This window comes from Xiphophorus couchianus, chromosome 4 (genome assembly GCF_001444195.1).
Source record: "Xiphophorus couchianus chromosome 4, X_couchianus-1.0, whole genome shotgun sequence".
NCBI classification, from domain to species: Eukaryota; Metazoa; Chordata; class Actinopteri; order Cyprinodontiformes; family Poeciliidae; genus Xiphophorus; species Xiphophorus couchianus.
This window is the reverse complement of record NC_040231.1, coordinates 32964978-32980580: the sequence shown is the minus strand read 5'-3', so window position 1 is coordinate 32980580 and position 15603 is coordinate 32964978. Positions and strand designations below refer to the sequence as shown.

Below are 15603 nucleotides of genomic sequence, written 5' to 3'. Positions count from 1 at the left end.
GCTACTCCAGTTTACTGTAGATGCTGAAGGCTGTGGGCAGCCGGGGTCTCCTCAGAATGCTGCTCATGATTCAGTCCCTCCTTGAGGTCAGTGAGTCTCTGAGCATCATGTGGATCATCCAAGGGTCAGCGGATCCTCCTGGACAACAGGAGTCTGATGCTATGATGAGAGTGGAAAGGAATTCAACTAAGGCTTGCATTAAGATTTAAAAACTTCTCATAAAGCCTCTGTTCTCCTTTTTCCATTTGATTCCCTTATATATTATCTTGGAAGAGCATTGATTTGTTTTTGAAAAGAAGAACAGGTTTCTGCCGTTTTAAGGAAATTCTTTTGTTGTTGTTTTTTCTAATATTCACAAAAAAACATATTTACTGGGAGTTTCTGGTACTGAAAACAAAAAAAATGCATGTGCAGAGGTTTAAGAGTAAGCAGGTCAAATGGGTTTCAAACAAAAATAAAACTCAGATAAATTAGTAAGCCACCTCTATTCAAACAACACAGATAAAAGCAGTAAAAAGCCCATAAACAATTCCTCAGACTTTATTAAAATTATTATTCTAATTATTTCAAATGTAGATAAAATTTTTTTTTTTTTTTTACTGTTTCTAAACTTTATTACATTGAAAATTGCTACATGATCAAACCAGTTTAACAGGAACAGCTGACGTCCTGAACAGGTGACAGAAAACAGCTACAATCATATCAGGTGAGTTGATGTCAAACAGGATTAATAATTCAACTATTTAAAGGCACTTTGTGTTATTCTACTTTTCAGCTTGTTTATTCAGCACAGACAGAGTTGTATGAAAAATGAACCACTCACTCATAGTACAGGTAGCGACACATTCACGCGTTTCTTTGCTGTATTATTAGTGATAACACAAAAAGTTTGAATTGTGACAAAGTTACATAGAAGTTGGAAGCGTCAACAGATTTAATGTTAGACAGAACTACCTAAAAACACTGAATACTTAAAGTGAAACTTGTTTTTACTATCAGTTACATGTACAGTAGCGATTCATTTCAATGTTTCCAAATCAGAGCCTGCAGCTGTTTCTTTCTGCTTGTGGATTGACTTTTTCATTCTTACTCTGGAGTAGTAGCTTTTACTGGAATATTGGTGTCTGTAATGTAACTATTGATCAGAACTGATCAGTTGTCCCTGTAATCTAAGCCCACAGGGCAGTACTACATGACTCAGAGGAAGTGTAGTAAATGCAAGCACATGAACTGTAATGTAGAGCTAACAAGCACCAACCATCACAGAGTCCAAAACCCAAATGGAAAGCCAGTTACTGTTACTTTGTAGACTTCCTTACCAACAACGAGCCCAGGGCTTTCTTGGGAACGAGTTTTCTAAAAATGCTGAGTAACAGGATCATTAGTAGCTAACATTTCTATGTGATTTGTACTTTCAAACTTTAGTAACATATTCACAAAAGGGGGCATCATAACACAAATAAACATTTCTTTTTTCTGCAGATATTAGTAGGTTTTATACAAGGCAGCCATGTTGGATCTTGAGGTCAGAATTAGAAACCTCTTTTCTGTTAATGCACTTTTTAACTGTAAAACTTCAAAACTTCCACTTATGAGGAAAAACAGAATCTATAAATACACTGACTCCATGAACCAATCGTGTAGTTTGTTAAGTTTGTAATGACAAAACACAAAAAAACTGAAAATAGTCCAAGTTCCGTTGTGTTTAAGAATTTCTGTCAACTTGGTGGAACTTCATTTTGTTATTAAAACCTTTGAGAAGCACTGGTCTAACCATGATTGTTAACTTCAATATGTTTCATTAAAAACGTTATTCATTTATATTATCTATATTATCCTGACATCAGGAGCTAAAATCCCAAACTAAATTAAACCGTGACCCTCAGAGGTGAGACTGAGAATGACATGACGGTCTGAAGGATGTTACGTCTCCTCAGCATTCTTCTATGAGACGGGAATCCAAAGGGAGGAACCTCATTGGCTCTTACCTCATTTTTCCACACTGCTATGAGGAAACAGTGCAAGTATGAAGTTTTACACAGCTTTGCTTTGGAATCACATAACTACTGTATTTTACACTTTAAGCACATTTTCTCTTACATAAGAACGTTTGTGTCTGTAACTCACAACTTAATTCAGATATTAGAATTACTACATGAACTGCTTTGTAGAAAAACAGCATGTGTGTGTGGGTGTGTATTGGTGTGTGTTTTTACCCAAACCGGTAAAAACAGAATGTGCAGGATGGACTGAGAGACACTAAATAAAGTGTTCAACACATACAAGTCATCAGAGTTCTGGAGCAATTCCATGTTAAATATCCAATTTAAACATATCTAACTACATACATGCCAAATCCAGCTGCAGATTTTTGTTATCATACTTCAAAAAAGACAAAAATGTACTCCTCAAAAAGGGGCAAAATATTCATAAATAGTCTCGATAAACCTTTTAAAAACTACTGCATCTAGCAGGTTTCTTCTTCTCTGATGGGAGCTTGAGCAGAACTTCAGCTTCCAAAGAGAAGTGTGACGATGTGTAAAGCTTTCAGTCGCTTCAACAATAAGAAACATTTCAGAAATGAGATTAATCAGAATTAGGATTATAGTGTGTGTGCAACACCAACAGTTAAAAGGGAAACTTGATACACACTAACAGATCGCTGCAGTCTGTATGTTTTAACAACATTAAGTCTGAATCTATTCTGTCAGGGGTTAACCATATGTCATGTCAGAATCAGTCTAAAAATAACCAGCTTCGTGTTACTGTGAAAAACACAACACAGGCATAAATCAGTCAAACGGTTCCAAACGGAGGAATAACAGCTCCTGTGTTTGGTTCTGGTCGGTCCGTTCGCCTCCTTCTCTTCACTGCAGAATTCACACTGGGAGGAAACAGAGACTAGAAGCTGGTATCGACGAAGTTCTGTCGGGTAAATCCTCTCTGTTGAACACAAAGAAATAAAGCAAATGCTTAAAATAATAAATCTGATGGAGCCACAGAGTTCCTCCTAAATGTTGCAGAGATTACTGTTACCAAATGTTTGCTGAACACTCAGGCTGTTATATAAACAACAACACCAATGAAAGAAGATAAAACTAAAAAAAAAAACATTATTTCACCATCCAGAAAATCCACCAGTTATCCAACAGATTCCACATCATGGTTGGAATGGAGTCATTTTACATCCAGCCTTTAAATCGTTTTGTTTATGTGAGTCAGAAGCCACATGAGGGAGCATTCAGCTCAGCTCATGTAGGTTTTGTTTGCTGTGTAAAGTTCAGTTTGGAGCGATTGTGTGTTAGTTTGTTGGTGGGCTGATTATACAGGAGAAAATCAGAGCTTACTGACTGCCAGTAAGCTCTGATTACTGGCCGTCAGCTGACCCTGAGATGGATTCTCTACTCCTGCTGAGTCTAAAGCACACAAATACTGCTGGGACATCATAACAGGAATGTTGAAATTAGGGATGATTATGAAGGATATTTGTATTTTGTTCATAAATCTCCTGATTTTAGAAAAAAAAAACTGGGGAATGTCCTGTTTTCAGCTGAGATGGCTCAATCCTGATCTCCAACTTGAGCCAATCAGACATTTGCCAGAACAAAAGTAACCATTTAGTAACCAAATAGTCCACAGAAATGTTTGCTAGTGCATTGCAGTGTCCAGAAGCCTTAACAACAAGAGAAGGGAGGAACTAGATGGACCAATAGGAAGCTGAGGTCAAGCAGAAAACAAGAGAAACCGATATGAGCAGACATGAAGCAGAAAACCATCTGGTGGAAGCAACTGGCCAACGCCCACACACACACACACACACACACACACACACACACACACACACACACACACACACACACATCAGCTCAGTTTGGCCTGAAGTTCAGCTCCAATAATGCAGCAGCAGAGAAAAACTATGTCAGACAAGAGAAACACAAACTCATCTGCCTGATAACAAAGTGCTTCACTGACTAAATTAAACTAATTCCCACCCAAACCACTCCATCAAAAAAGAATAAAAAACATAGAATTATACACAAACAAACATAATTACACTTTAACCAAACATTAAGATGAAAAGACACAGAAACATTTTTCCCAAAATTTGTTTCACTTCAGACTGAAAAAAGTAAATATACAAATAAAACTGATAAATTGATAAGATTATATCAGTAGTAGATCAGAAAAACACTAGAAAAAACTGTGATAAAACTGAAAAAAAAAACAATTTATACTGTAGTGAGTCAGGAATATAAAGCGGTGAACTAACTAAACCTGATGGACTGTTACACTGAGTCAGCTTAGAACTGCAACTTTTATTGGTGCTTTCTACCTCCAATGAGTGTCTTAATGACGGGGTGGAAAATCTGTGGCTGCCACTCCACCCAAACCGTCAAGACACTAACTTTTTAGTAGACCAGATTAAACTCCTTCTGCTTTTGCTTATAGCTGAAACAGGACAAACTGGAGTAATTTTCACAACTGAGCTGAGTCAACACTGTACTCCCCAAACAGGGCTGATGTTGGACTCACCAGTTTGTAATCTTTGTGCAGCTTGTTGTACTGGAACATGTTGCAGAGCACGGTGGAGGCCGCCCTGGCAGCCCGGAGACTCCCAGAGCTAAACAGAGACGGCAGGCGGGTCCCAGTGAGGCAGTGAGGAGGGGGACACACAGGTCAGACCGTCAGCAGTAAACATTTAGAAATGACATGATAAATTCTATTAAGATAGCTCTCTGTGGGGTCAGTGGCCGTACGATGAGCAGCAGCTTATAAACAGGAAACAGACGCAGCCGATGAGGAAAGATCCTGTTAGAATTGGAGGAATTAACTACAACTGACCTTTGACCTTGATCTGCAGCAGCTGTCAGTCCTACCTGTTATCATGTGACGTTTTTATGCCCATCAGCTTAGGAAGACCATTGAAGTAGGCGATATCACGGGCAGCTAAAGAACTGCAGGTGACCAGGTGGTTCAGGGCCCCGCACATGTTGACCACCACCTCACTGGACGGGGTCTTCTCCAGGCCGTCAGCAGGCAGCCTGGACACCAGAGCGCTCACCATGATCTTAGCTGCCAACAGAAGAGCCAGTCAAGGAGTTTTATGTTTATTTCGAGAAATGATATGCAACATAAAGATGCTTTTTTGATGGAGTGTCATTTCTCATTGCCGGCCCCTCACCCATGTGGCCTTTATCTGCAGCGTGCCTGGTCAGGTTCCTGAGGAGTCCGGTCAGCGGCCTGAGGAACATCTCACTGCTGCTGTCCAGCAGATCCAGCAGCATGGGGACCATCCTCTCCTGCTCACTCACCACGCCGCACAGCACCGCTGGCCACTGACAACACACACACACATCCACACACACAACACTTCACTCCTCCAACCTGCTCCATTTATGCTTCATTTCTCCTCCAAAGACATTTTATATGAAAAGCATCAAACCAGTTCAAGAAGTAAATATTTAAGTGAGATTATTTTGGGATATAAATGTTCACATGTCCTTTATTTGGACACTTGGTATGAAGGACTGCTGTAAAGTCAAGGACTTGTCTGCTGCTGCTGCGTCCAGGAGGAGCGAATGCTGCAAGTCAGTAGTTGTTTCCATTACAAATGTGTAAATCTTTGTCTATATTCAGCTGATGTCAAAAAAACACAATTTCACAACTGCAGAGTTTCCACTAAGCAAGAAATTTAATTAAAACCACATGACTGAACTTTTTCCCACAATAAGATATTATAAATCATGGCAACAGATGTAAACTGTTACATGAGACACATTCATAATTCAGTCATGGTGCTTAAACTTATCAATCAGCCAATCAGAGGAGACATTGGCATCTTTTTCAGGTGTTGGCATGACAAGCCCCGCCTACTTGGGAGCAGCTACATATGTGGCATTTTGGGAAAATGTAGTCAGTGATTTTATGGATTCAACATGTTGGAATAACAACTATTAATGAATTGTGATGCTGTGAGAGCTCTGGTGGAGCCAGCTGAAGATTATCTGAAAAAACAATAAGTCGTCCTCCCACTACTTCCTGTCATCTTCTTCGTCATTTTTACCAGTAGCATCCAGCTATTGATCATGTGACTCAAGTACTGCGAAGAAAGCATCAATAGATTTTTGTCAAATAAATTTTTTTGGATATGGCTGAAAAACCACCTCATTCTATCGCAATTTCTTTTCTTTTTTTTTTTTTTTCAAATTTGCTGTTTCCATTAAGAGAATTTACTGAATATTTGTGATGTCACTTTGCGCAATTTTATAGCTAATGGAATAGCAGCTAATGACTTGATGCATTCTTAGTTAGAAAACTCATTAAACTAATTTAAATAATTAGCTGAGCCAAATGTGCTGCTTGACAACCAGCATCAGTCGGAATCTGTGTGTGATTGAATTGAAATGGCATTTTTTTCTAAAGCTCCTACAGACGACATTTGCTGTGAATTGGCGCTATAGACATAAAGTGAATAGAATTGTTGTTTGTCATTGTGAGCCTACCCGTCCTTCTCCAGATGTGATGTTCTGCAGGGCTCCAACAGCAGCTTCCACTGCAGCTGAGCTGCCTTCACTGTTCTGCAGGACCTGCTTGTAGAGGGCCACGCCCTTCGGGTGCCACAGCCACTCAGAGTCCTTGGGGTGTGACAGTCTTGGAATTGGATTCCTGTGTTGAAGCTGTAAAGAACGCTTCATTAAGTCACTTTGGACAATCTTCATCCACAGAGCACACGATTGCCAGTGGGCCCGTTGGAACCACTCTGCCCTGGTCCTCATACCCTGAGTGGGCAAGAAATGCCCCTCTGTAAAAATCTTAGAAGTGTTAGCATCTGGTGACAAGGACCTCACCTCAGTGTTCTTTTTGCTCTGCACAGTGAAGCAGCCAATCATCTCATCAGTTCTGGAGGCTGAAGCTCTGGATGGACCCTCCAGGTGGAGGCAGACTGACGGAGGAAGCTCTGCGTACAGCTGGTACGACAGATTCCTCATCACACACAAGGAGTTTTCCAAACCCTAAACAGGAAGGAAACATAAGATTCAACTTTAGACTAGACCACTGCTTTTTAAATTTTTAGTAATGTTCATATAATGCTTTGACTTCAAAGCATAATTATTTTATGCGCAACTTCTTTTTATTTGAAGCTGTGGAACACATGGCTTTTTGAGACTAAAGGATCTATATGTAGAGGCTCTAGAGCAACATACATGCACTAAGTGACACAGTAGTTGATATTTAAAGTGACATCAGATGTTTCAGCTGATATATGGAACCACTTTTAGAAATGAGGAAAGTAAAACACCACAGATATGAGTTGTGTTGGAATAACCGAGAGCTTTTCCATAAACAGGAACCATTAGTTTCTGAAAGGGATGAGAAAATAGGAAAAACTCCAGAAATTACAGTAGGATCACTGTGAATTAAAACCACAATGACACATAACTTCTAATTTACCAACAATAAACACGTGTTTATAAACACGTGTTTATTGTGTTATGAGGAGTCACATGAAGCAGTGGCTATAGACAGAGGCTAGAAACCCTGAGACTGTCGTCCTGAGTTCAACTCTCGTTCCTGGTTCCTTGGCTGCAGGTCTTTACTCCCTTTTCTGGCCCCTTCACATCAGATCAGATCCATTAGCAAGTCTTCAGTGAGACGTGCACCAAGAGACCAAGACAAATATTTTATTTATTGTCAAATTCACTGATTTGATGAAAGCAAAGCAATATTTTTTTATTGACTCTAAGGACATAAATGCTCAACACAGTTTTAAAACACTAAATCAACTCTAAAAAACAACCACACAACTCTAATATGTTGCAATAAAAAAAGCCCCCAAAATAAGCAAAAATATCAACACATTCTTTGTCAAGATCTTTGTCATTCACCTTCCAGAGCAGAACAACATCAAAGGTGGGTTATTATTATCATGTGTGAGTCTCTATTTTTTTCCCATTTGTTCTCAATCACTTTCAGATGAGGGTGGTGTTGCTCTATATCAGCGTTTCCCAGCCCTGGTCCTTGAGGCACACTGCACTGCATGTTTCAGATGTTTCCTGGTTTGAGAGCCTGATTCAGGTGACTGCAGTTCAACAAAAGCCTGATAATTATAACAAATTGAACTCATGTGTGCTTGAAGCAGGGAAACATCTAAAACATGCAGGGTGGGGTCAGGGTTCAAAAACTCTCTATGCTTATTGTCCTTTTGTGCTTGCCGTAGTTATAACCAAAAGATCAATGAAAAAATAACTTGGAGGTGTGTGTTTATGGTGTGACTAAGGTTCAACTTAGTGACACAAATTAAGAGTCATGGTCAGCCCACACAGTAGCATACAAGGACCAGTGCATTCCCCATACTCTGACTCAGAGTAGGAGGAACACAATGTAATGAGGTGGGAAAGTCATGATGGAGCTGAGCCTAAACACACAGCCTGGAGGATGTGTGCCCTGCAAAGGGAAACAAGCGTAAGAAAGTGCAATACAATCAAACGTTTTCTGTTGTGTTATTCTGAAAAACCCATCAAACCAGTCAATCTCAGTGATATGCAGGTGAAAATATGTTTATAAGATTCTGACTTTTGACACAGAGAGCGCAGCGCCCCCTATGCCTAAAGAGGACACACTCTCCATGAATTAGAAGTCACATGATGAAAACAGATAAATTGTCAGCGGTTCATGAATTTTTCCTTTAAATGTAGGTTAAATCTTAACACGTCTTCCATTTTTTTAATTCTATTTCCTTAATAGGATGCAAAATGTGTGGCGCTAGGAGCCATGCATCCTGGTTCCATGGTAACTGACAGACCTTGTAAGAAATAATTTACCCGGCTATGTTCATTGGTCTGTGGCCCGATTCTAATACATCATAGTATTATTATTATTATTAGCCAGAAATATTTCATTAAGATTAAAAATCTCTTGTGCAAGAAAAACCTGGCCAAGACTGGCGGAATTACTACCACTGGGTTAGTGAAAACCAGTAGAATCTCAAATAATGGCCACCGCCTCTGTAATGACACCATCTTTGTTAATAATCAGGCCTATCAGAGGCCATCATTCTATGTCTGTTGGGTTTTTATCTGCTCAGAGCTGCTGGTATTTTAGTCAGTCTGCAGTAACGATGTCCAGTGGTTCTGAAATCAGACCTCTTTGTGTGTACTACTGCATTATTTACAGCGTGTTAGTGAGATCAGGGTTACCTTATCATCTCCGCTTTCCTCCAGCTGAATGTAGCACACCAGAGAGTCCACCAGACCCTGCATGCTTCTCATCTTCCGTCTCGTTCTCTCATTTACTGAGCTCAAGTTCCTAAACATACAGACATGAGGTAAACACACAAACAGACACATTTATACCCGGCAGGAAACATGTCACTGCAGAGGTGACTATGATCTGGTTATTATAAAATTCAACCTGTTTTATCTCAGTTCTGGACTCAATTTTCTAAGCATAAAGGTATGTCTAATACCTAGAGGTGGGCCAAAAAAATCAATTCACATGAGATTATCTATTGTTGATTTAAAATGCGCAGTGACATCAGAATGTGGTGACTTGCATCAGAGGAAATTACAAAAATCAAAGAGAGATTCAAACGGCAAACATTTGGACTCATTTTGGTTTTTTATCGATACCTGGGAAGAACGAGCCTGACAGGAGCTCCACCGTGTGCAAGCTTTGTAAAATGAACATTGATCACTTTGGGAATACAGCAAATATTAAATTTAATTCCATTCAGTTTATTTATATGATGCCAATTCACAACAAAAGCCCTCTCTTTACAAAAAAACAATCATTATAATTCAATCACATCCATACATTCTAATTGATCTTAGTTATCAAACAGTAAAGTGTACGCAATTAGTTATTCAAAGTAGTTAAAAAAAATTCTGTCTAAGGAAACCCAGCAGATTCCATCAAGTTATTGACTTGCAGCAAATATATGAAGCAGGCTGCAGCCTGGCTGAGGTTCTGTTCCCTCTGTACAGAGCTCTGAGAGGCGACTGTGTTTGGTCAGAAGTTTGTGGGCGGGTTTTATGCAGAACTGTGCTCAGACAGTAATATTGACATTTAGCTTCAACTAGTGCTCTTCCATGACCTGCTTTTTGTATCCGCAGGCAACATGAATCTGACATGGTGATGAATTATGTGCATTTGTACGGTTAGTTACTAAATAATTATAAAAACCGCCAAATGACTAAAAACTCCTCCACTGAGGAAGCTGTCTGCAGAAAGGTGGCGCTGTCTCAGTGACTGCTTTGTAAAAGCAAAACAGAGGATGCAGGCAGAGAGCAATTCCATCTATGAATGGATTAATATTTAAAGTTATATAAATCTGACACTTTAAAGCTGCAGTATGTAACTTTTATAAAGAATATGTTTTTTACATATTTGTTAAAATGTTTTGACAGTTTGTTATGAGGAAGATAATCTGTGAAAACGTCGCTCTCCTCCACCTCCTGAGCTACCATTGCCATCTGGAGAGATGCCACACTAAAATGTGATTGATTAACTGAAATTTAGTTTTTAACATGTTTTTTGTTCCAGTAAAAAAAAAAAAAAAAACCTTAACAAATCTTTGTGGTTTATCATTTTCAAAGTAACAACATTTCTAGTGAAAATTCCCAGTAGAATTAGCAAACAAGGACTTATTTCATGTTTGAGGCAGTGTGCAGACGTAAATGAAGAAGTCAAAATAATAGCTTACATAAGAGTAGTTTAGGTATTTCCACTCCTTTTCTTATTTGACACAACAGCTAAAAGAAATCCATCAACTCTAAAAATGGTGAGTGTGACAAAACACACACACACACGCACACACACACCCCCCACACACAGAACAATTATTTTGGATTTCTACAGTAGTTGGAATTAGACACTCGCCCTGCTGGCTGCTGGGCCCCGGATGATCTCGTGGTTTAGATATGCAGCTTAAAGTCGAAAAGACAAAAAAAAAATCGTAAAAAAGCTCAAAGGTAGCTAACAGAGAGATAATAAAGTAGTGGATTATTTTGTATCATTAATTTGATTAATCTGTTGTACATTTTCATTTTATCCTGGTTCATATCTTCACTCAACACTTTTTTTTATCACTTAGGAGATTAACAGGAGGGGAGATTTTGCTCTGGAATTAATATGTGCTAATATTAGCAGAGTTTTTGTTGTTAACACTGGGCTGCAGACTCTGTGTTTCAGACTCCTGCTGTCCGGTTGAACCTGCAACATCACCAGCTTCCTGTCAGTCACTTTGTGCTTGTCTGTCATGTCGCTCCAGTTTAACCGGGGGTCTTGGTCCGGTTCTCACCTGAGGCAGCCAGTGGTATTGTTGAAGATCTCTCTCTCAGACGGGTTCAGAGGGATGCTCTTGCAAAGTGGAACCAGAATTTTCTCAGTTAGAAGTGGCAGCGCTTCCACAGCCAGCCTGTCCTTCAGGTTGTCTCTGGAGGACAGATTCCAAAGGACACCTAACACAGAAAAGACCGGAATGACTAGTGACACACACACACATACATTTCTTTTTTTAACACAGACTTATACTGTGGTGCATATTTGCTCACATAACAAGCTTCCTCCGATGTTGGGACGTTACATTCCTACCTGTAATGGTCTTCCACAGCTCCTCGTCGTGTTGGCTCAGGACGTTGACCAGAGCCATCAGACCTCCTGCCTCTATCAAGGCGGCCTTGTTGTCAGCATTCTCATATATGAGATTACGTGTAGCTGCTGTAGCGTAGCGCTGCACCTCTAAATGGTCACTGGAGAAAAGCTGCACCAGTGCCGGAACACCACCCAGAGCGCGGACCTCGGACACACAGAGAACCTCTTACACACTTTGCGCTTTTATCAAATCTATCAAAACTAAGCTTTGAGTTTGGAAATGACTGACATCCCCTCCTGTACACAAACCTATGAGAAAAAAATATTTTACCTTTTGTTCTAATTCTGATTAAGTCCACAGAGTAACAATAACACTCTCAGAGTAATCTAATGTTTATGCAGCAGTTTTTGGGAAAACTGGACTCTTGGGAATAACAAGAAAACAAAACATACAGTGTGTGTGTGAGGGTGTGTCTTTTAAGGAAAAATGCAGAGACGTCTGACCATCTATCAGTTCATGTCCACTTATTATTAGAGCTACCTGCTAGTCTAATATTATTTGCATGAGGAACAAATCTGTGTGTGCAGGGAACACACTGGGCTTTAGCCCAGGGAACCACACTCTGCTAACTGTGTATATATTCAGTGTGAACTAGTTGGAATATAAATCATTTGTAATGTTTTCTAAGAAACCTCCAGAAGAATCAGAACACTGAACAATTTTAAAACTAAACTCTCTAACGTACATTATTAGGCTTGACCAACACAAAGTAATGAAATGGAAGAACATTTCTACATGTCTGTCAAATGTTTTTACAAATAAAAATCAAGAATATATAGCCTGCATAGCCAGTTAGCCCCTGTTACATTGACAAACATAAATGGGCAACAAATATAACCACAAACCATCAAACTTAAAGTACCTGGTTCTTGGCATCGTTGCTATGGTAACATTGGTGTTGTATATAAGCAGCTCCCAAAACTTGCAGAGAAGTATTTGATTCGGAAAGATATCTGACAGCTGTGGGCATGTCAATGCTCTGCATCCTACACACACACACACACACACACACACACACACACACACACACACACACACAAAAGAGAAAAAAACTATAATAATGCAGATTCATTTCATATGAAACTGTTTTAATAAGCCAGCAGCAGTTCAGACAGTTAGAGAGGATCTCTGCAGACCTAATGTAGTTAATCTGGTTAGAAATGTGGGACAGTAAATATTTCACTTGGCTGTGATGTTTTGCACTTTGTACTAAATGTCCTCTACAGTCAATGATTTTCTTCCACATCTATAGGCAAACAGGAGACCTGTCCTCTGTCCCTGTCTGTCCCTCACAGATTCAGTCTTTATTATTATCATCTAAACAACCTTCTTGGGAAAGTGTTGAAAAACTACATGACTGAATGTAAGATTGAACTTAAAGTTGATATAAAATCATGTCAACATTTATGGTTTATTTTTATTTATTTGTATTTAAATGCTGTCATGACGACGTGCTTTGAGCAAGTGTTGGACATGTCAAATCATTAAGACTTTTTAGAGCTATTTTGTTTCCTTTTTCAGCCACTTCAGTCTGACAGAGTTATTGTGCAGGAACCAGGCCTGGTTCTGACTGATCACATCTGATCAGTCAGATACGATCAGTATTCTGACTGATACGTGACAGACTTTTGTGCGGAAAGTTTTTATAAACAGATGCATTTGTCCGTGAATCAGAAGCAGACAGATAAAAAATGAACTAAGTGTTCTCACTCTGCCAGAGGATCGTTGCTGTGTATGGAGGCGGCATCCATGATATCTGCTCCCTTGCCGACGCTCCTCAGAGAGCGCAGCGAGGCGGCCCGGTGCAGCTGGGCGTACTGGGCCGTGGCGTGGTTGGTCCTGGAGGCATGATGCTGCCACTGCCCTGTCATGCTGTCCCCTGCACTGGTGAAGCCCCGGCCGTTCCCCAGCCAGGCCTCCGGCCCCAACGCAGAGCTGTGCTGCTGGTAGTACTGCTGTCTGTTGGTGATTCTGTTGATGATGCGATGAGACGGACCTTTATAGGTGTACTGGTAAGGCAGCTCCTCATCCTGCCAGGGCCCTCTCTCCTGGGCCAGGACCCCGCTCAGGGACCGCCTCAAGCTTCCAGGTGGAGGAACGCTGAAGGGCACAGAGGAAGACTCTGGGTGGAGCGGACGGGCCATAGGTAGCGCTCTGTGGTCGTCCTGGCACAGGGACTTGGAGCGATGACTTCGACTTTGCATGTGAGCGGTGTGGAAGCTGGTCTGGATGGAGGCACTTTCCTTATGCCTGACCTGAGAGCTGCTGGACATCCCAGAGGCCTGAGACGACACTGCAGACACCTGCAAGGTGGTTGGTCAGAGAAAAGCAGATCTTAAGAGACTTTTCTCACAGGAACAGGAAATAAGATTTGTTATCAAAACTACACAGATACACTGTTCTATATTATGATGTCATCAAGTGACTGAACCATCCAATCACTGAGCAGATAAATGTGTGAATGTGTCATAACTTTCTAAAACAGAAAAGAAATAAAACTGAAGTTATTATAATTGGACCTAAAGAGGAACAATCTAGACTCAATGCACAGCTTCAGTTATTACAGTTGGAAACTAGATAACAGAAACCTGGATGTAGTGATGAACTCTGACCTGAACCTTCAAAGACACATGAATACAGTTACAAAATCAGCCTTCTATCACCTGAAGAACATTTCCAGGATTAATGGACTGATGTCTCAGCAAGATCTAGAGAAACTCATCCATGTGTTTACCGTTATTCACATTGATTCCTGAAAAAGTGTCTTCTCAGGTCTGCCTAAAACATCAATCCTCCAGCTGCAGCTGATCCAGAACGCTGCTGCTGGAGTTCTGACTAAACCCAGTAAGATAGAGAACATCACCCAGTTGTACAGTCCTTCCACTGAGAGAATAGACATCACCGAACAGCTTAGAACAGGGGTGGGCAATCCTGGTCCTCGAGGGCCGGTGTCCTGCAACTCTTGACTGTCTCCCTGATCCAACACACTTGAATCCAATAGTTTAATCACCTCCTAAGTGCAGTCAAGTTCTCCAGAGTCCTGCTAATGACCTCATTATTTGACTCAGGTGTGTTGAAGTAGAGATACATCTAAAAGTTGCAGGAGACCGGCCCTCGAGGACCAGGATTGCCCACCCCTGGCTTAGAACCAAAATAAATTATAAATCTGCTGTTGTTGCATCAACCTTCCAGACCTCTCAGGACTTCTGGTTCTGGTTTTGGTCTGCATCCAGAACCAAACATGGAGAAGCAGCATTCAGTCTCTACACTCCACAAAACTGTAACAAACTTCCAGAAAACTGCAGAACTGCTGAATCACTGAGTTCCTTTAAATTGGTGATAAAAACCCAGCTGTTTATTTGTTTTTGAACCATAGAAGCGTTTTTCATGTAAAAGAAAATCCTTTGAGGGTTGAACGGCACCGTATGTCTCATTTTATTTCATAATTAATTAATTAATGGAGCACTGATCAACATACTCCATGTGTATCGATGATTTAAACAATTAACAAGATGCAATGTCTGTTACTAGTTTCACAATTGTTGACTGCATGATGTGTTTATGTTGTGTGTTTTCATGATGTAAAGCACTTTGAACTGCTTCTGCTCCACAAATCAACTTGATTGATTGATATTTTTGATGAAAACTCAGCAAGTTTTTATAGTAGTGAACTACACACCAGCATGGTTAGCTTTCATTACAGACTGGTTGCTGATCAGCAAGAAGTTGACTGTGGCATCTGTATTGTTAGACGGGTCAGTTAATGGCGTAGTCAGGCATCCTGTTTAGATTTAGTCTTTGTTCCCAGCTGTGCAGATTGCAGCTTCCATGCTTCTCCTGACCCTGTTGGAAACAGCAGGAAACTCCTACGCAATACCTGCTCATTGTTCTTTTTTTTTAAGTGTGTGGGAGGAAAAGCATGTGCAGAAAATGAAAATAGTTAAGATACA

The 15603-nt window shown here is 40.3% G+C and overlaps 1 protein-coding gene across 1 annotated transcript in view; it reads right to left on the bottom strand.

Moving 5' to 3' along the window:
* Window positions 1-524: 524 nt before the first annotated feature.
* pkp3b (plakophilin 3b) overlaps window positions 525-15603 on the bottom strand; it is a 31495-nt gene continuing 16416 nt past the window's right edge. Inside the window, exons 3-13 of the mRNA XM_028014402.1 lie at window positions 13364-13956; window positions 12516-12639; window positions 11593-11797; window positions 11300-11459; window positions 9198-9306; window positions 6849-7013; window positions 6504-6677; window positions 5183-5336; window positions 4878-5073; window positions 4534-4621; window positions 525-2943 (exon numbers count right to left, since the gene is read on the bottom strand). Of these exons, the coding sequence (XP_027870203.1) occupies window positions 2902-2943; window positions 4534-4621; window positions 4878-5073; window positions 5183-5336; window positions 6504-6677; window positions 6849-7013; window positions 9198-9306; window positions 11300-11459; window positions 11593-11797; window positions 12516-12639; window positions 13364-13956 (2010 nt within the window). The 3' untranslated portion in view covers window positions 525-2901. The remainder of the gene's footprint in view (window positions 2944-4533; window positions 4622-4877; window positions 5074-5182; window positions 5337-6503; window positions 6678-6848; window positions 7014-9197; window positions 9307-11299; window positions 11460-11592; window positions 11798-12515; window positions 12640-13363; window positions 13957-15603) is intronic.